At 51.2% G+C, this 19,900-nt stretch overlaps 2 protein-coding genes and 1 long non-coding RNA gene across 8 annotated transcripts in view; 2 read left to right on the forward strand and 1 right to left on the reverse strand.

Moving 5' to 3' along the window:
* Positions 1–376: 376 nt before the first annotated feature.
* Positions 377–14,953, forward strand: LOC135578551 (uncharacterized). Of its 2 annotated transcripts, none has more exons than XR_010470311.1 (2): positions 377–1,082; positions 6,786–14,953. It is a non-coding gene; the product is annotated as an uncharacterized LOC135578551 (long non-coding RNA). The 2 variants fall into 2 exon arrangements; XR_010470310.1 differs by having other exon boundaries at positions 6,789–14,953.
* FOXC1 (forkhead box C1) lies at positions 1,412–3,732 on the forward strand. The gene has a single exon (XM_065052531.1). The coding sequence runs from the start codon at positions 1,471–1,473 to the stop codon at positions 3,160–3,162; it is 1,692 nt and encodes a 563-aa protein (XP_064908603.1). The 5' UTR covers positions 1,412–1,470; the 3' UTR covers positions 3,163–3,732.
* Positions 14,623–19,900, reverse strand: part of GMDS (GDP-mannose 4,6-dehydratase) — a 419,817-nt gene continuing 414,539 nt past the window's right edge. For all 5 annotated transcript variants that reach the window (XM_065052533.1, XM_065052536.1, XM_065052532.1 and 2 more), the window contains 2 exons: positions 16,011–16,079; positions 14,623–15,540 (listed from right to left, as the gene is read on the reverse strand). In XM_065052533.1, coding sequence (XP_064908605.1) covers positions 15,478–15,540; positions 16,011–16,079 — 132 coding nt within the window. In that variant the 3' untranslated portion in view covers positions 14,623–15,477. The remainder of the gene's footprint in view (positions 15,541–16,010; positions 16,080–19,900) is intronic.

Raw genomic sequence — 19,900 nt, forward strand, 5'->3', positions numbered from 1 at the left:
CACATACAACCCCCTCCCCACGCCACACACACACACTTTCCCCTCCGTTCCCGCGGGCGTGGGGGGTGGAAGGCAGCCGGGGTGAGGCAGAGCGTCCTGGCCGGAGAGGGCAGGGGAGGGGACAGACGGACGGCAGCCTGCGGCGAAAACAGACCAACGAAGGAATTAAAAAAAAAAAAGATAAAAAGTTAAAGTGTGGGAGAAACACGCGTGGTAGCGCACGGGAAGCCCGCGTGGGTGGCAAGAGTTCCGTGGGAGCACACATATATGTATATATATGTATATATATATATACACACATATACATTGGCGTAGAACTGGACGTCGTGCGTGTGCGAGGATGATCGCGCGCGCACAAGGACGCGGTTGGGTGAGTGGGCAGGGGACGGCAGGGCTTGCGCGGGTCGGCGCGCAAAATGCGCGGGTGCGGGCAAGTCCCCGCGGGTGCGCAGCGGCCCGAGTGAGCCAGGGGCTCCGGGGAGCTCAAGGCGCCCGTGTGTGCCGGCAAGCGTGTGTGGCCGGTCCCCGAGAGCTGCAGCTCCCAAGGCTGCTGCGGAGATTTTTTTTCCCCTTCTTTTTACCCTTTTTTTTTTTCTCGCTCGCTCCTTTTTTTTTTTTTTTTTCCCTCCTCATTCAGAGCCCCGGGTGTCCCTCGGCTCTCATTGGCCGCTCTGGCTCGGAGGGGCGGAGCTGGACTGCCTGCAAAAGGAGGAAAAGAAAAAAAAAGAGAGGAAAAAAAAAAAAAAAAAGAGACCGAGTGCGGAGAGGGAAGAAAAAAAAAGGAGAAAACTGTAAGTGCGTAAAAAAGTTCTCGCCGTGGTGACGGATGCTCAAAAGTTCAGGAGTTTTTCCGATGCTTCCCAAAGCAGCCCGCGACTGAAAAAGAGACTGAAAAAAAGCGAGAGGGAGAGAGAGAGGGAGACTTTGCACTGGGAGATCTGGAAGGTGGATTTTTTCTTCTGCTGCTCGCTTCAAAAAAGCCAACAAAACATATCCCTGTACTTTTGTCCCTCCTTTGCAGACAACTTGTTGCAGATCCCCGTGGAACAAGGAACTGGGAGCGTGGGAGCCTCTTTGCAAAGGTTTTATTTTCTTAATACTCTTTCTTCGTTTGGAAGTTGCTTTCTCCACTGCGATTACTTTTTTTCTCCCCCGTTTTCTTTTTAAAGTAATTTTTACTCTTTTTTTGACAACCCCCCTCCTATTTTTTCCCTTTTTTGACTTTTTTTTTTTCCTCCGTGTGAAGTGCGGGAACTTGCCAGTGGGTTTTCCTGGGCGAGGAAGAGGAGACTTTCGGCGCTGCCGTCGTTATTCTTCCTCTCTTTTTCCGCGCTCCGCCGGGGGGGTGGGGGGGTGGGGGTTGCCCGGCCGCCCGGTCCAGCTCGGTCCGCGGAGCGGCGGAGGGGTGGAGGGGGAAGGGACGCGCTGTTTGGTCCGGCGGGGAGGGTGGGGGAAAGCTGACGGGAGGACATGCAGGCTCGCTACTCCGTGTCCAGTCCCAACTCCCTGGGAGTGGTGCCGTACCTCGGCGGAGAGCAGAGCTACTACCGCGCCGCCGCGGCGGCGGCCGGAGGGGGCTACACGGCCATGCCGGCCCCGATGAGCATGTACTCCCACCCGGCCCACGAGCAGTACCCGGCCGGCATGGCCCGAGCCTACGGGCCCTACACGCCGCCGCCACAGCCCAAGGATATGGTGAAGCCGCCCTACAGCTACATCGCCCTCATCACCATGGCCATCCAGAACGCGCCCGATAAGAAGATCACCTTGAACGGGATCTACCAGTTCATCATGGAGCGGTTCCCTTTCTACCGGGACAACAAGCAGGGCTGGCAGAACAGCATCCGCCACAACCTCTCTCTCAACGAGTGCTTCGTCAAGGTGCCCCGCGACGACAAGAAGCCCGGCAAGGGCAGCTACTGGACCCTCGACCCCGACTCCTACAACATGTTCGAGAACGGCAGCTTCCTCCGCCGCCGCCGCCGCTTCAAGAAGAAGGACGCCGTCAAGGACAAGGAGGAAAAGGACCGCCTGCACCTCAAGGACCATGCCCCGCCGCGCCCGCCGCCGCCCGCTGCCGCCGAGCCGGAGGGCGGCCCCGCCGGAGGCAGCGCCGCGCCGCCGCCGCCGCCCGTCCGTATCCAGGACATCAAGACGGAGAACGGCACGGCCTCACCGCCGCAGGCCGTGTCCCCCCCCGGCGCCGCGCCGCCGCTCGGCGCCGTGCCCAAGATCGAGAGCCCCGACAGCAGCAGCAGCCTCTCCAGTGGCGGCAGCCCCCGCAGCACCCTCCCGTCCAGCCGCTCCCTCAGCCTGGAGGCCCCCGAGCCTCCGCCGCCACCCCCACCGCCGCCCCCACCGCCGTCCCACCACCACGGCCCGGGCTTCAGCGTGGACAACATCATGACCTCGCTGCGGGGCTCCCCGCAGGCCGCAGCCGAGTTGGGCGCTGGCCTCCTGGCCCCCGCCGCCGCTGCCCCGCGCACCGGCATCCCGCCCGCCCTCTCCCTCGGCGGCTACTCGCCGGGCCACAGTTCCGTCTACGGCTCGCCCTGCAGCCAGGCGGCTGCCGGAGCCGCCGCCGGCACCTACCACTGCAACATGCAGGCCATGAGCCTCTACGCGGCGGCGGGCGGCGCCGACCGCCCCGGCCACCTGCCCGCCGCCGCCGCCAGCCCCGCCGAGGACCCACTGCCCGACTACGCCATGCCCACGGGCGGCGGCGGCAGCGGCGGCGGGGCGGGGGGCGGTGGCGGCGGGGCGCTGGGACACGGCGGGCTGAGCGGCGCGGCGGGCGGCCACCAGGAGGGGCACCACCCGCACCCGCACCAGGGCCGCCTGGCCTCCTGGTACCTCAACCAGGCTGCGGCGGCGGCGGCGGCAGCGGCGGCGGCAGCGGGGGAGCTGGGTCCGCTGGCGGGCGCGGCGGGCTACGCGGGGCCGCAGCAGGGCTTCGCTGCCGCCCCGCGGGAGGTCTTCGAGGCGCCCCGGCTGGGCCTCAGCGCCTCGCCGGGAGGCGGCGGCGGCGGTGGCGGCGGGGCAGGGGGAGGTGGCGGCGGCGGCGGGGCGGGGGGCGGCGGCAGCTGTCAGATGGCCTTCCCCGGCAGCCAGCCGCTCTACCGCACCTCCGGAGCCTTCGTCTACGACTGCGGCAAGTTCTGAGCGCCCCCCCGCCGCGGGGGGACCGCGGGGACACCGCGCAGCACCGCGCCGGCGGCCCCTGCCGCGCCCGCGGAGCGAAGGGAGCGCACGCGAAAAGGTTTTGTACAGAGGCAGCCCTAAAGCATGTCTTGGTTTGTTAAAGGACAGTGTTACTCCAATAACACGTAAGTTTTTTTTTTTAATTGCTTTGAGAAATACTTCCCCTCCTCTTCCCCGTCCCTTAAGGTATTGCCATGCCCCGTGTTTAAAAGGGGGCGAAAAGTCCAGCGTAGAGTATCAGCTTCTCATCCCCCCCTCTACTTTTACAAGGACTTGTTTTAAAATGTAAATTGCGACATAGTAATTTATTTTTAATTTGTAGTTGTATGTTGCGGACCAAACACCTGAAAGTGTTTCCCCCTTCCCTGAAAAGTGACGTTAAAATTGACTGATACGCTGATTTTTTCACTATATATAAAAAGGGAAACTGTATTAATCTTATTCTATCAATATTTTTCTTTTTTTTTTTTTTGAAAATATTCTGAAGGTATTGCATTGTTTGTTTATTAATAAATTACCATTCAGTTGGAATGATCCTTTACACGTCTGTATATTTTAATACTTTCATTTAGAGAGCGAGAGAGAGGGAAAAGGAATTTCATAACTAACTTTGTCGCTGGAACAGCTCGTTCCCCTCTGCACAAATTCCAAAGACCATTTAGGAAGTGCCAGGTCGAAAAATCCCTTTTCAGTCTCTTCTGCAATATGTTCCACTTAGTCAGCTCGCCTTATCCGCTAGGAAAAAAATACTTTCCCATGGCAGCTCTGAGTTGGCAAATAAACAAACACGTTTACTTAGCAATTAATGGGCAAGACCTGGAAACATTTGACCATACACAGTAGTAAGACAACATTATGGCTTTTTAAATAATATGCCTATGTAAGGATATATTAAGCGATAACTCGGAGGTAGAAGTACATGCACGAGATTCCTGCCCTTGTTTAACTGTGTATATATCGAGCTATCGATCTGTGTGTGTGTATTTTAAATGTATTTATATATAGGATTTACATATGTATCTAAAAAAAAGATTACGTATTTATTTATAGCTTCATATACACATTGCATATGTTTCTAAACTCCAGAGTGTACACGAGATGCCCGATATTCTGTAGTACGTATATTCTTAAATATAATGTAAGCATATATAAATCACTGCTTTATAGAATTAATAGCAATGCACGCAATCACATCCATGAAGCCACTTATGTAGTACATTTTCAAAATGCTATTTTATTTCAGAAAAGAAAAAAAAAAAAAGAGTAGTTGGATTAAAGGGTGCTTGTAAAGTCTAACCTGACACCTTTATAGCTCCACTTTACTCCAGTCCTTCAGGGACATTACTGGCCTGTTGGTAGTGCCCTAATAGCTCGACCAGTACTTTTTTAGAAATAGTTTGTGTTGGAGAATTTTTGTTTTTTCTTATATAGTTGTGGGGGTTTTCTCTGTCTTTTTTTTTTTTTTTTTCCCTTCTCTCCTTCCTTCCCCCCTTTTTCCTTAAATCGGGGAAAAAAAAAAAAAAAAAAAAGCCAGGCTAGTAGCTGAGTGCTGCACAGACTGACGTCTTGTCAGATCAAGAATCTCACCTTCTGGACAATTTGCAATTAAGAACCTACGGGCAATGGGCATCACCTTCCCCCTTTGTAAATAACGACCGAAATGCAATAAATTCATTAACTTGAAGGAATCTGCCTTGTCAGTCAGACTTGGGAGGAAGATTATTTGATTACAGATATTTAAGGCCTAAAGTTTGCTTTCAAGATAATACAGTTTGTTATCAGTATCTCTTATCTAAAGGCAACACTTAGCAGTAATTGCTATTGCATTGTTAAGGATTACACTGTAAATAAATACAGAGGTAGTTACAGTTAAACCTTATTACCTCACTTTCGAGCGGCGCTTCCCCTCCAAAGCAATACTCTAATATTCAGAAAACACCTTCAGCAGATCGAATGAACGGGGGCTGTCATTTTGTAACGTAGGGTTAAAATCTGTTTATTTAAGTGTTTTTTTTTTTTTTTTTTCGTGATAGTACCTCTAAAGAGATTACCGGCCTTATTGATATTTATTTGTTTGCTAAGTTGGATGAGAGAAACTCAAAATCGTCGTCCGGTTATGGTTAAGTTGAAGCGAAGGAAGAGCGAAGATAAACGCCTTCTCTCTGGGGATACGTTTTAATCGCAGCTCCCCATTTTTCATCAGTAAAGGGAAATCAAATGTTACCTGTTCCCGATCGGGCTCACCTTCTGCTGCCCACCGACCCCGACCCGGCACAGAGCGGGGGTCAGCTGAGCTGGCGGCTCCTGTCTCCCCTCTGCTAGTGACCGGGGTTGCCGGGCCAGGGGCACAGCGGGGCTTTCACCGCCTCCCTCCTCCGCTCCCCCTCCTTGGAAAGGGGAGCCCCGGCGGCGATAGCTCCCTCTGCCCCCGGCAGCTGGGTTTACCAGCGGGGTGGCTGCACGGTAACGCCATTCCTTCCTCACCCCAAACCGGTATTTAAAATAAAACTAAAAATTAAAGAAGGGAGAGTGTAGAGAGTCGATTGCATGTGCTTTTTGCCTGTTATTTTTGTTGCAACCAGGCGCCGGCTTTCCTGTATTTTGGGCTTTCTCCGCCGTCCCCAGCGGCAGGGCGTTTGTGGCGAAAATAAATCGGAGGGAAAGCAGTTGCTATCTCGGCTTGTTTAATCATGCGTTGCATTGTCAGTGGTGCTGCTTGGTTAGGGGACCTGGAGGGGACTGTGTGGAGCTTGAACAAGTGCTGTGTATAATTACGGTTAATGCTCCGGCCGCTCCGGGGCGGCCCGCTGCCCTCCGCGGCCCCGGCACCGCGGGGCGGCCACGCAACTTGCGCTCTCCGCGGCCCTGGCTGCAAAAGAGGAGGGTGCAGGGGGCTCGTCTGGCAGTGAGATAGCTCGCAGTCAGGGAGGGGGCGAAGCGAAACGTCGCGCTCGGCTGCCAGGTAGGTAGTGGTGGGATCCTCTCTTCCCAGAGGGGATCCCTTTCCTGAAGTGACGTGCGTGGTGGCGGCGGAGGTCACCTCCCGGTTCTCAGTGCGACGGGCTGGCTCACCGCACACGCGTGCTTCAGATGGGTTTTAAAAATTATTATTTTATTATAATAATAATATTTCCCTCGCGCTCCGCAGAGAAATTGTTCACAACGAAAACAACATGGGCAGTGCTGTGAGTCCCTGCGGTAGGCAGTGAGTCTTGCGGGCTTGGCAGCGGGAGGAGGCCCGCCCGGTGCGCAGGCCGGTGACACAGGGTCCCTGCGCGGCGCTGCGCGGAGGTGGGTTGGCCGTGCCGCGTTCCGCCGGGCCGGGGTCTCAGGCGTGACACATTGCTGCTGCTGCTGCTGGGAGGAAAAGGCCCCGTGGGATTGCTAGAAACCTTCCCAGGCTGGAGCAGAGCAGTGGGGCGGGCGCGGAGCCGGGCGTCCGCCTGCGGACAGCGCTCTTGCCTGCAAGGCACGAACTGCGGGCAGCGGGGCCAGCACGGGGCCCTCGTCCCTGTTGCGCTTCCCTCCCCTTGCGAGCAGGAGGCAAACCTGAGTGTCCTTTCTGACCTGTGATTGTCTCCCAGCAGAACTGGGCCTGCCCTGAACGCCAAAGAGATGCGGTCCGACCCTGCGCAGAGGTGGGCACAGGACGTGCGCCCAGGCAGCAGCTGGAAGGTGCCTCCCCAAGGCCTCTGCATCTTTGGTGGCAGTCCGTACAGCGAACGGGGACACTCGGCCCCAGCCTTGCCTGCAGAGCGGTCCATTAGGTGACAGGTTAGCACGGCACTTTGTGTTGTATTTTTAGCTCAAGCTGATTTTTTTCCCCAAAAAAACTATTGCTTTGCTCTTCGTCTAGGGAAAACACCCTTTAAAATTTTTTAATTAATTTGAGGAACCTTTCTGTTTAGCTGTTTCTGTTGGTTTCTTGTATTTGCTCATCTGTCACTTACTTAAGCTAAAGAAAACGCAGAGAAAAGGAATATTCTCCCTTCTAAGTTTTCTTCTCGGAATTTCTTAAAGCGAGTGACAGTTCATATTATGTTCTGCAAAGGTCATAACCAAAAATAGCAGATAAGTGCATGCAAATAGTTGAGAGGACATGGATTAAAACCCTTCCCCTACCTATACAGGCCAGGTCAGAGAGAGAATATGGTGCGACTGTGTTGTGGATGGCGACGTTAAGGGAGTGTTTCCAAACGGGCATTTTACGATATCTGGGGCCCTTTCTGAAAGCCGCCAAGTTCGGGAAAGGCTCTTCGAAGTCAGCACGGGGGTATTTGTATAGTCGGGTTTAACTTCATAACGTTTTTGGTAACCGCTGGAGTTTCATCATAGTGACAAGCCGCCTGTATTCGGGCTGTCCTCCGCTTTCACCTCCCCAAAAATACGCTGATTAGAGCGGGGCAAGCTTAAAGTTTCGCTCCGGGTTCTGAAAGCTTTTCTTGCTCATTGCGGGGGAGTCGCAAACTGCTGTGGGTTTTAAGGGAGGCAGCGTGGTGCCGCCCCGCAGAAAGGAGCGGTCGCGCACGGTCGGGCGCTGAGCGCGTCTCGGCGACCACGTGAAGATGAACGTGAGGTAACAATGCTTTATTACGTCGTATTGATTGCGTAGGCAAAAGCGTGCAGGACCGAGACGCGCACATGGCTCCGCTGCGCACAGGCATGTACAGGAGCACTGCGGTAAAGAGCGTACAAACGCTCCTCCATCCTCTTCCCAACCGTCACCCATTTCAGCGGTAACCGCTAATTGAACATTAGCTTTCAATGAATTTCGCTTGTAAAGTAATTTAAACCCCTCGCCGTGGTCCGTCTATTTTCCCCGGTTCCTTGTGTCGGCCGGGCATGTTGGCTAAATGCTTCGTTCTTTCTAAGAGGCACGCATTTTGGAGTGGTGAAGGGCGTGGGTTTTGGAGCTGTTGAGCCCCCGGGATGCCCGAGGCCGAACTGTCGCTGAGCGGGCCGCAAATGACACACCCATGCGCGCAGTTGGGCCAGTGCAGAGGGAGAGCACAGGTTTGCGCAAGAGGTTCTCCGCGTCGACGTAGCGGGCCTAAAGTGTGGCGTAAAGGAGCTGCTCGGTGCTCCCCTGGGACGTGCATGGGTTTCGGTCAGAATCTCGCACACAAACTCACGGGCTGGGAGGATCCCACTTACTCTTCCCGTGTGGTGTTTTGTTGTTGATTTTGGTGTCTGTTCGTTTGTTTGTTTTTGGTTGGTTGTTGTTGTTGTTGCTGTTGTTTGTTTTTTTTTTTATATATTTTTTTTTTCTTTTCCTTCTACTTCGCCTCCCCGTCGGCTTGTCTGCGTTGTGAATACGCCCCAAAGGTGGTGCGGTGCCGCGGTGAACGTAGCCCTCCTGCTTTAATTACGCTGAGGCTCATAAAGCCATTCGCTTCTTTCCAAAGTAATAAACAAACGTCGCGTTAGGTCAAGATTGATGGTGTCCATGCAATAAAAACGGGCCAGGTCAGGAAGGAATAAAATTCAATCAGAGCTCGCGGAATCATTTTTCAGGGGACAGAAAGACAGAAAAGGAGACGGGCTTCAAGGGAGGCGATATCGCCGTTCACAACACACCAGCCGGGAGGGAGGAGGGCGAGGGTTAACGAGCGATTGTTTTTTATCAAGCGGAGCCTAATTGAAAGAAACAATAGCCGCATCGGCGGGGGAGGGCCGGCTCCTTGCGCGGGGGAGCCTCTGCGGGGCCAGCCTGTAGTCCCGCATCCCGGCGGGTACCGGGACCCACTCTCAGCATTCCTGCACTGTCTTCCCGCGTTAAAACTTTACACACGCACCTGGGGCAACGGGCAGGTCATCCGTGCCCCAGTTCGGGGTCTGGCAGCGCAGACAGCGTTAGTAAAGGGCCGGGTGCTTAGAGAAGGATGGCAGGACTCTCATTTTGCAAGAAGGCGCTCTAAAAGGCCTGCTTGGAGAGCCGGAAAAGCAAGCCCCAGCTCTCGAGGGTCACTACGGCGGGAGCAGGGGCCCTCGGTGTGATTTGCATCTACCGTCTCTCCCCTTGGGTTTAGATTGGTGGGAAAGCTGCTGGCGTCCCAAGATTTGGGAACCGGCTGCAGAGCTGTTAGACACTCGGCGAGCAGTGGGGGTTCGTGGAGCAGGGCCGCCGGGGGGCCGGGGTGTGCAGGGAGGAGGCGGCAGCACAGCCCCACAGGGAAGCTCCTGCGGTCCGAGGGGCTCGTTTTCGTCCTTCCCCAGCCTCACCTGCTTCACCAGCCCGCCGGTGTTTTGTGCTCCGCGGGCCCAGCAGGCAGCCGGCAAACTCTCCCTCCCTCCGATGAACAGTCAGGGTGTTTGGGGAGGGTTTCTCCCTCGGGCCCCAAGCAAACACGTCTATTGTGCGTACCTCTGCGATCTTCTAGGCCCACAGCTTGTGTCTTGCTTGGTATGCGTGTGCCGCAAAATAACTATTAAAAAGCACTAGGATGGTGGGGAAGGAGGCCCGGGCTACCGGTAAGAGCTCACAAGCTCTCCGGCTAAATGGGAATTGGGTGGTCGGCCATTTTTTTGCCCCCTAAATAAACACAGCTTGAAACGACTTGGGTGGGCAGAAGGGAACAATTTGTGAGCCAGAGAGCAAGCGAGCTGGGCAGGCAGCCGGCCTGAGACATACCTGCTGCAGAATTTCACCTGACCTTTAGGTGTCAGGGGGCTTGGTTGTGCAGTGTATTACCCCAAATTCAGGTCAGCTGCTTTAGGCTGCGTTCAGCATAATTAAAAACAATGAAACCCCCAAACTGGAATCCCCAATCCTTTCCAGCCCCCATCACCTCTGGGGAGAATACAGGAAAACCAAAGCATTTAGAACCATTAACTCTTAAAATAGCTGAATTTCCTTCAGTAGAAAAAACGCATATTATTACACTCATGAGTTCAGAATATTTATATATTATATGAATCGATGAATAAACAGGTCATATCGCTACAGCCATTCGTCCCTTGGAAGGCAAGCTCTCGGTTTAGAAGGAACGTCACAGCCGTTTTCCCCCCATCGTTCCTGGAATTTATTTACTTGCCAGAACATTTAAACAGCCGAGTTTATTATTTTTTTAATAAATATTTGAAATAAGAAAAAAAGAAGAAAGTTTTCCATTGAAAGATAATGTTAAAGTACTGATAATATCATTCAAATAAGAAGAGAATTGTTTAAACAATGTCGGTGCTTGCAAGATTGCCCAGTATAAATACATTCGCTCTGCCTTTTTTATGCGAGTTTCTGCTGGAACTCTTCTTTTTTTTTTTTTTTTTTTTTTTTCTGTATATATGTGTGTGTGTAGGTATGTATTTCCCCGCTCCGATTGTGTTCAGTTGTTCTGCAGCTGGTAGCTAGCGGAGGGGCAAGTCACCGTGCCAAGCCACGTCTCCCCGGGACCGGGGGTCCCGGCTGCTGCGCTGCCGTTGCGGGCTGCACGACGGGGCGCACGGCGCAGACAGCGGGCAGGAGCAGAGCGAGAAAACTCGCCTCTTTCCTTTAGTGAGGATTTATGAAAGTACTCGCGGCCAGCGCTTCAAACCTCGCCTCTCAAAGATGGGATGGCTTTAAAACCGAATAGCGAATTGCAGAGAAATTACTGCTTTATCCCGACGCCATTCTCCGCCCCCCAAGCGCTCCTCCGGGGGGACGAAGCGGGGCGGGGGACGGAGGGGACGGAGCGCGGAATGAACCGGTGAGAGCTCATTAGCAAAGCAAAGGTTGCAATTAGAGTCTGCTGCTGAGAACCGACCTCTCCCCCGCTCGCCTCCCCTAGCCCCCATCATCAAATAATTGCAAAGTATCTGTTGATGTTTCTCTTCCATCCGTCAAAACGTTGGAGGTCTGCCTGCTCCAGCGCTCCTTTCTGGGATTGTTGTGTCTGGAGACAATGCTCCGCCAGCGAAGTACCAGAGGTGAAGGAGGGTCACGCGGGGAGGCAAGGAGCGCGGCCCTGCGAGGCGGCTGGGAGCCTCCTACCCCCTGCAAACCTGCCTCCCAGAAACAAGGTGGGGGGCGGGCCCGGAGCTGCGATCCCCGGCCGGCGAGGCCCGTGTCCCTCTCCCCGTGCTGCCCCGGGGCAGCTCCGTTCCGGCCGAGTGAAGGGAAGAGGATGTGACCCTCATGTCCGTCCGGGGGGACGCGGCAGCTTGATGTGCAACGGGCTGGGGGGAAGGCGCTGGACTCCTCAGGTCCCCCAAGTTACATTTAAATTTTATTGTTTAAATACACTTCCAGAAATCGATCAGTCTTCCATGCGCGATCAGAGCTGGCCGCGGGGCTATTTGCCATCACATACCCACCCCCGCGTGTGCGTACAGGAGTAGCGGGTCTGTTCCTTCCACCGCAGCCCCCCTTTCTTTTACCCTTTTACCCTTCAGGCTGATGCTGCGAGCAGGAGGTGTATTTTTAGATGGCGCTGGCGGTTTTGCTCCACGACCCCGAGGAAACCCCCGTCGCTTTGTCTCGCCAGCCTTCCGCACCGGGCCGGGGAGGAGGGCGGCGAGTAGGCCGGCTGCGCCGCCGGCGGGCCCTGGGGCAGGGCTGACCCCCGCCCTGGCTCTCTTGCAGAAGTGGCAGGGGCTTGTGCGCTGGTGGGCGACCACATCACAGGCCTCTGCTGTGCTCCTTGCACCCTGCGGGGATTTTGCAGCCCACGGGTGGCTGGTGGTTCCAAACGCCCCTGAAAAGCTTCAGATGAGGGAAAAACAATTGGGGAAAAAAAAGAAAAAAAAGGGTTTCGTGACAGTTTTACCTTTGGCAAGACAGGCTCCGGAGGTTGGGGGGGAAGGCAGCGGCCCGCACGGCGCAGGCGAGGGGCTGAGTTACGGCTGCGGGATGTGGGGCGGCGGCGCTGACAGGCGGCAGGCGAAGGGGAGCGCGCCCTGCCTTAGCTGCTCGTAACTCCCGGCGCTGCGGAGCGAGGAGCCGCAATCAGGGCCAGGCCGGCTCTCCCGAGTGGGCCCCAGCCCTCCGCAACCATCTGGGCAGGAGCTGGACCCTCTCTCCGCTCCCTGCACGCCTGAAATCCCCTCCTCTCGACAGGGCGCACACCCGGGCAGCCCCACCACCCAGCGCTGCCGTTACCATTCCGCTTCTCCCCATAGCAGTAGCGCAGGGCTAGCCTTCTCCGCTTCCTACGACGTGGTGGGACAGGCTATCCGGGCGTTGCCCCCCCGCCCCGCAGGCTCCCGGGTTTGTCCCGCGTCCGCGCTCCCTTCCCCGGCCCCTGCCCGGCGGGCGGCCGCTCGCTGGCCCCGGCAAGCAACTGGCCTTCCCCTGGCAGCGCTGCCGCTCCGCAGTCGGCAGATTGGGGCTCAGCGGTGCTTGGGCGTGCCGGGAAGCCAAAGCAAAACCCACCTTGCCGGCTGCTTTGTTCGCTGCTGCTGCCGGTGGGACGCTTATGAAAGGCACGGGAGACTGAGGGCATGCTCCGTTATTTACTTCTGGAGCTGTCCTTCTAAACTCACGAAGCTGTAATGACCCACAAATGAGACATGAGATAGAGAGAGGAGAGATGTGTCTTTCTGTACCTGCACGCACAAAACGCTTGACATACACATTAAAACGATGTACAGGACTCTCGGCTGCAACTGGTGCCTTATGTACATATATAGATATCTCCTTTATAGCCGTGGGGTTTTTTGTTTGTTTGTTTGTTTGTTTGTTTGTTTGTTTGTTTGTTTTTAATTCGTTTTCAATAAGTGATCTCGTGGTCAATGCAAAGAGTGGTACTTACAGGAATTCAAAATTGGGCAGAAAGGTGGTGGTAAGGAAACCGAGAAGGAGTTCAGATCTTTGCGAAATTGTAAAAAGCAGAGGGGCAGGACTGAGACATACGTTTTGTCCTGTCACGACCAGTAGTGCTTTTTTTCTTTTATTTTCTTTTTTTTTTTTTTTTCTTTTTTTTTCCAAAGCAGCAAAAGACATCCAGCACAAGGCCACCGCGCAGGGACTGCTTGGTCTAGAATTTTTTTTTTTGCTTCGCATCCCTTTTCCCGCTTGCTCCTCAATGCAGAGACAGAAAACGGAGATTAAAAATGCTTCTCTTGAAGCACAGTTAGAGATGCCAAAGAAAAAACCCCTGAGGTCGAAGGAAAACTGGCAGCTTATGTAAAAGTTCCCAGCCCTTTTGCAAAGATGTGTGAACTAACATTCAGATGTACCAGCAAGCCTCCCAGTGAATCACTGTAAGCAAAAAATAGTTCCCAGCAATATAAAAATATCTTCTCATAAAAGCGCTTTTAAAAATGTATTTTTTTTTTTTTTTTTAAATTTCGTGCCCCACCAAAGATCCACCACCAGCAGCCTGTGACCGCTTGTCCGAGGCGCTGCAGGGGGAGCAGCCCTCGGTGCGACTGGGCAGATGGAGCTCATCCCTTCCCCTCTACCACCCGCCGTGGTCCTGGGGGTGAGGGAGCACCGCTGGGCACGGGGGGAGCCCCTTGGCCGTGGGAGTGTGCGGCGGCGGCGGCAGCCCGAGGAGCAGTACCCGTTCAAGAGGAAAAACACCCCAGGAGGCTTTATATAAATATACCCACGCGTGGAAGTGCACACGCGGGGCTGGATGGCAATGTGTACATGACTCCGCGCACAGCCCGCGCCGCAGGGCGGGACGGGGAGCTCCAAATCTCCCCACGGACGGGGCGTTCGCGCCCCGCTTGGCGTTGGTTTGTGCGGGACGCGTCGCGGAGACTGTGCCTAGGGGCTGGAGAGCCTCACACGAGTGGGGCGCTGCTTGGAGCGAGTGCGACAGGGACATCTCTCCCTTTCCGCTGCTCCCCTTCCTCTCCACCCTGGGAGGGCGTATTCTCCGTGCACCTGTAGGAAGAGATCCCAAGCAGATGCTGGGCTCCCGCGTTTCTCTTTCCCCGTGTGCCGTGGTGGCCGCCCTCCTCGCTCCCGCGGGGACAGACCCGGAGGAAGCGGCTGCTCCGGCTGCCCGGGCGCGCACCGCTCCGCGCCCCTCAGAAACCCAGGGCTGCGGCCACCAGCACCTCGCACATTTTCCACTTCACCTCTGGCAAATGCCTGCCCTGTCGCGCCAGGAGCACAAAGAGCCCTCTCTCTTCGGCAGCTCGGCTCCTCGCAGGCTGCTCCCGAGACCCGTCCCCCCTGCACCACTTCCATCACGAAACCGCTCCTGGACGCAGCCGGAGCTGCTGTTCCCATCTCCACGCTCAGCCTCCCCACCCTATCGCTCCCCTTTTAACAGCGTTGTCTCCCCAATACAAACAAAAAAGCAAGAAGTGCACTCGGAGAAAGTATTTCTTCCCTTTGCTCATTTCGAGGCATAAAGATAAAATATGGGAATAATTGGTGGGTGGAAGATCCTAAACCAATGGGAAATGTATGGGCTCGACAACCTCTGGATAACCCGGGTACCTTGGCACGAAAAGTGCAAAAATATTTACTCACCTTGAAGCTTCTGATTTTTTTTTAAGCTTTTTATTTATTTTGTTTTTATTTCTTAAATCATCTTTTGAGATGGTTCAAGCTCCTGTCCGAGGTCTAATTATAGTAAGCAGGAAGAGGATGGAAGGGGAATGGGTTGATTCTTGGGGGGCAAAAATCAAAACACCCTAAGCCGCCAGACTGGGAAGGTGCTGGACAAAAAGGCCTTTTGTGACTCATGCACACTCTGAAATGAAGATCTGAAAAATGCTTACAAGCCCCCTCTGACTGGTTTGAAAGTGATTCCAGCAATTAGGAATTAATTTGGCATGGTCAAAAGGCGATTTCACTGCAAGTTATATCAAGTTATCCAAACTTTTACAGAGTTCAAGTGGTGGAAATGGGCCGCTGGGGTGGAGGTAAGGCTGCAGGAAAGAAAAGGAGTGTTCAGGAAAGGCAGAAGAGAGGAAGCTGTGTAGCAAGGATTGGAGGGGTGGCAAGTTCATGTTAGTGCCAGAAGTTTGCTGCTTTTGTTGCTGGAGGAGAGGGCAGGGAGGGGACTGGTCACACTTTTGTTTTTCAAATGGGAGAAAGTACTAAAAATGTGCTGGAAGTCCTAGGTAACAGAAAGATGAGTTTTAATTCAAAAAAGGAAATCAGGGGGCTTGCTGACCTGTCAGTACTTCAGGTATGTTTTCAGAGAAAGGAGGGTGACTCCTCCTCACTTAATGGCAGGAGCCAGAGTTAGTCCAGGCAGGGCTGACCATGGTATGATGTGTGGGGTGAGAGGCACCGGGAGGGTGTGGAGGGGTGCATAAAATCAAGCTTTCACGCACAGTCAGGGCAGCAATAAAACCACCACAGGAAGGGTGACTGCTGAGCCCAGCCAGGGCTCATGCATTGGGGTTGTTCTTCATGAGCTCCACGTCAGCGTCCACCATCTCCCTCACCAGCTCCTGCAAGGAAGGAGAGTGACAGATGAGGGCCTCAGTGCAGGGGATGAACAGGCAGCACCCTGGAGCATGACAAGCCCTCTTGACGCCCCCGCACCAGGACAAGGAGGGGACAGGGCTTTGCTGGGCTCTTCCTGCAGCAGCCCAGGCTCTGGAGCAGCAAGACTCACTGGAAACTGGCCTGTTTAAGTCACAGCCTATGTCTCCTGGCTGGCACCCCTGCACAAGTGCCCACTCTTTTCCAAAATGCTGATAACTGCCAGGCCCTTTTCCAGGAGGGCTGGCAGAGCCACCAGGGATGTCTTGTGCTCCCACGGCAGCTGCAAGAGCAGCAGCCCAGGAGGTCACTGAAAATAAGACTTCTTGGTGTGTCCAAGTCACTCCATGCAAAGGTCCCCCTCCTTTCTTCCCTCCCTGTGGATTGCTTTTAGGGGACACAAACAGGTACAAAGCATGCCAGAAAGGCCACTCACATCAAATGTGACTCTTGGCTTCCAGTTCAGCTTTTGTCTGGCTTTGGTACAGTCTCCTTGAAGAAAATCCTGTGGAAAAGAAGAGAGAGGCCCTGTGAGAAGCATCCATCTTCCCTAACCTGGTGTCTTCCCTGTTGCTCAGTCTTCCCTGTGAGCCAAGTGCAGCCAGAGCCACCGCTGGACTCTTCCAAGGACAAAATATTTCTCTTTTAGATGCGATTTTAGTGGAAGCTCGTATGCCTGTAAATCACCAGGAGGCAGCATCCTTTCATCAGGCTGTTTCAGGCTGAAAGAGTTATTCTTTGTTTTCTTGTGTGCATGGGGTTTGAACTCCAGTGTTACAGCTCTATAATGGTGAACATTTTGCAAGAAGTTGTCATATGTCTTAGTCATGCTATTGAATGAGCTGTTTCAAATTCTTCCCCCTCACACTTGTTTAAATAATGTAAATCACAGAGCAAACATGACAACTATTCTCTTTCAAATAAAAACGTGATCACAGACAGATGATGCTGAATGACTGTTATGAATACGGGTAACCACATGCAGCAGTAGTAAACATTCAGCTTTTGAACGCCTACATCTTTTTTCTAGAGTATTTTGAGCATCTACATGGAAATATAAGTCTTAATATCTCACAAACTAAAATAAATTATCTTGAAAACATTACAGAAACCGAGACTTTGGTCATATTCACTTTACTGTTCAAGTATTCTTAAAAGTGCTGCCACACCGGAACAATCCCACAACCAGTGGTCAAAAACAATGTAACAAAATTAAACAAAGAAAAACATCCTTTGACTGTATTTCTAATTGAGTGAAAAAACTTGACTGCATCTTCTTTTAAAATTTGAATAGTGTTTAAATAGTTCGCTTTTCCCAACTGTATGTGTTGATTTAACAAAATATATCACCTCTCCTCACAAACTTCGTTTCTCTGTAGCAGTAAATGCTAAAATTATATCTGTCTAGCTTTAAAGAAATCCAAACAAAACCAACTCTGTTAAAGAACAACAAGGCTAAGGCTGAATTCCGCTCTTGCATTTGACTTTATGGTGGTAACAGCAGGCTTTTCAGAAAAATGCATGGACTGTCTGTCTTCTCCCTCCCCCCGGCTCTTACCAGCGGTGGAGCTAACGAGCATTTCTGGCTGTAGTTTTTTTATCCGTACTGACGGCACACTACATTTTTTCAGATGCTATCTTTTGTGCATGTGTGGTTCAGGTCATGTTAACTTCCAAAATCACCTCATCCTGTGCAGTAAAATGTAAGAAATTCTCTTTCATAACTGTGCTCCAGAAAGCTAGACAGCTTGCTTCCAGGAGCAGAGGAAACCCACCAAAGGAAATATTGCACCGAAGAAGGGGATGTGGAACAAACACGTCTGCCGAGACTATTCCAGGCAGCAGTTTTACTAGTTCAGTCTTCAGGCTAAAAACATTTCAGCCTGCCTTCAGAAAAGAGTAAACAGATGGATCAGAACAAAATGATATGAAAATAAAAAATGCCATGATTTCCTTAAATTACACTAAATTATTTCCTACTGCAGCCCTATAATGGGGTTTTTAGAAGCTGCAGCAGACATTTGAGGCCAAGTCATGCAAAACCGCATCAGCTCGAGGGATCCCCTGGAGGGTCGTGTGAATATGGATTGCAAAATCTGGTTTGAAATGGGAAATACTCCCACTAGCTTTGATAAAATTTGGATCAGACCCTAATGTACTCACGGAGGTATGCTTTTTATCTGGAGTTTGGTTAAATTTACGTTATACATGTGTGTATATGTGTGCCTGGAAACCAGGAAATCCTTCTTAAAATAATAATTTCAGTATAAAAACAATTGCCTTTTATTCAGTCCTAATTCAAGCCGCTAGCTAGAAGTGTTTAGTACCACCTAGTTTTACGTCATAAAAGCCATATAATAAAACTCAGAGTTTCATTTTTATAAATGTTGTGTAAATCATAATTTTATATCCACAATCGTTATATCATAAACATAATTTAAAACTGAGCCTATCTAGGATACTGGCTTTCCATTAGAAGAAAAAAAAAAGGACCGGGAAGACCAAAATGAATTGCCATCTCCTGCTGTATGTAGCTGCATTCTGCTTTTGAACAGCTTGGGAGCAGTCTTTTAACTTTATAGGACAAATGCTTTTTGTTAAAACAGTTTATCTAAAAAAATACTTTACCTAATTCCAGCCCTTCATTCAAAAACATAAACACTCAGCTGCTGAATAGGCCAAAATAAGGTTGAGTGGGGAGGGCTGCAAATCAGTAAAAGTGAAGTTACTTGCAGTGCTGGATTACACATAGAGATAACACAAGTAACAATGGTATTAAATCAATTTAAGTATTAAAAAAGGTATTTTTTTCTTTAAAAGTTCACATGCTTTATTAATGATGCAGGAAAGGTATTGCGACATCACCTGTGAGCAAAATAAAAGAGAAGATTTAATATATATGGTAATACAAATTCCCCATCTGACTTAGGTTAAAAGATTTTAAATGGCTGTCGTGAAGAAGTTTATGTGCTTCTGAAAAACACGCCTTTTACTTGGATTTACTTGAAAACAACATTATGGACAAAATGTCACTTAGTTAAAAAGTGCCTCATAGAAGTTACTAGTGCCTTATAGAAGTTACTAGGTACAGAGATCAAATGAAACCATAATATTAACACTATATTACATTGAAATTCAAAGTTTCATAGTATTCTTATTAGTCAAAATTTCAACACTGAATGGAAATGATGACTGGAACAAAGCTATTCCTGATTAAAGGATTGTATTGCAGTCATGTTTCCTGTATTTTTCTACAAGTAGCTCATAATATGAAAACAATAAGGTAATTACAATAAAATAAGAATATTAAAAAAAGCTCCTCTTGGAACAGAGTGATGGCTTGTTTATATTATTCAAGTCTTTTACTGAAACCAGAGATGCATCTGTGAGGCTTCCAAAAGAAAAAAATCCACAAAAAACCCGCAACCCCAAAAATACTCTGACATGCCAATCATGAAAGTATATTGATTTCTCAGTGTCAGGGCTTCACTTTCTGGAGGTACAATCAGATCAGAAAGCAAAGAAACAAGAGGTTCCACTGGAGAAAACCTGGATTCTTTTAGGGCATGTGTGGGGTGAGATGGGACATTGTTCTTGAAAAACAGCTGCTGCTGCTGAGTGTACATTGCCCGGTATCTTTCTTACTGATGGAAAGGTACCCGATGAAATGGCACCACTTCAAGTTTTGTATTCCTGCAGGATAACTTTTTCTGTGGCATTGTGCTTTACATACTGACAGGAAACCAAAGCCCTTTGACTCCATGAAAACCCTGAGGATTTAGATAGTGAGCCGAGAGTTTGCAAACCTGCAAACACTGATTAAGGCTTTCTGTTGTTTTTACAGTATTCAGATCATAAACATAAAACTAAGTCTTTGCTTTTAGTTATCCACTTTGGGAGGAACAAGCCCTTATTCTCCATGCAAATACAGTTAACATCAGTGAATAGTAATGACAAGTTTTACTGGCAAGCCAGGTTGGAAACAACATTCCGGTAAATATTTAAAGGGCAGGAAGACAGAAAAGACAACAGTCAAATTATTTGTTGCCACTTAATATGAGAGTAAACTCTCCTATGGCTTTATGTGCACCTTACTGTCATAAGACTGTCTCTCAGAGAAAAGAATGTTTTTATCCAATGCGAGTTTTTCTGTTTTATCTTTTCTGTAACTAAGGGTGCATAACCGCATAAAAAATTCCCCATTATTACTAACCCTGATTTCATGTTGATTTGGTTTTATTGTCTGAATGCACTTACAGAAATACACATAGATAAGCAGAGAGAATTTTTTTGTGCAACGTGGTAAGGCATTTTCAAATTTGCTTT

The sequence above is a fragment of the Columba livia genome, chromosome 2 (assembly GCF_036013475.1).
Source record: "Columba livia isolate bColLiv1 breed racing homer chromosome 2, bColLiv1.pat.W.v2, whole genome shotgun sequence".
Taxonomy (NCBI): Eukaryota; Metazoa; Chordata; class Aves; order Columbiformes; family Columbidae; genus Columba; species Columba livia.

Bases quoted from the DNA above. Each gene is read 5' to 3' on its own strand.
- FOXC1 (XM_065052531.1), top strand. From the start codon at position 1,471: ATGCAGGCTCGCTACTCCGTGTCCAGTCCCAACTCCCTGGGAGTGGTG.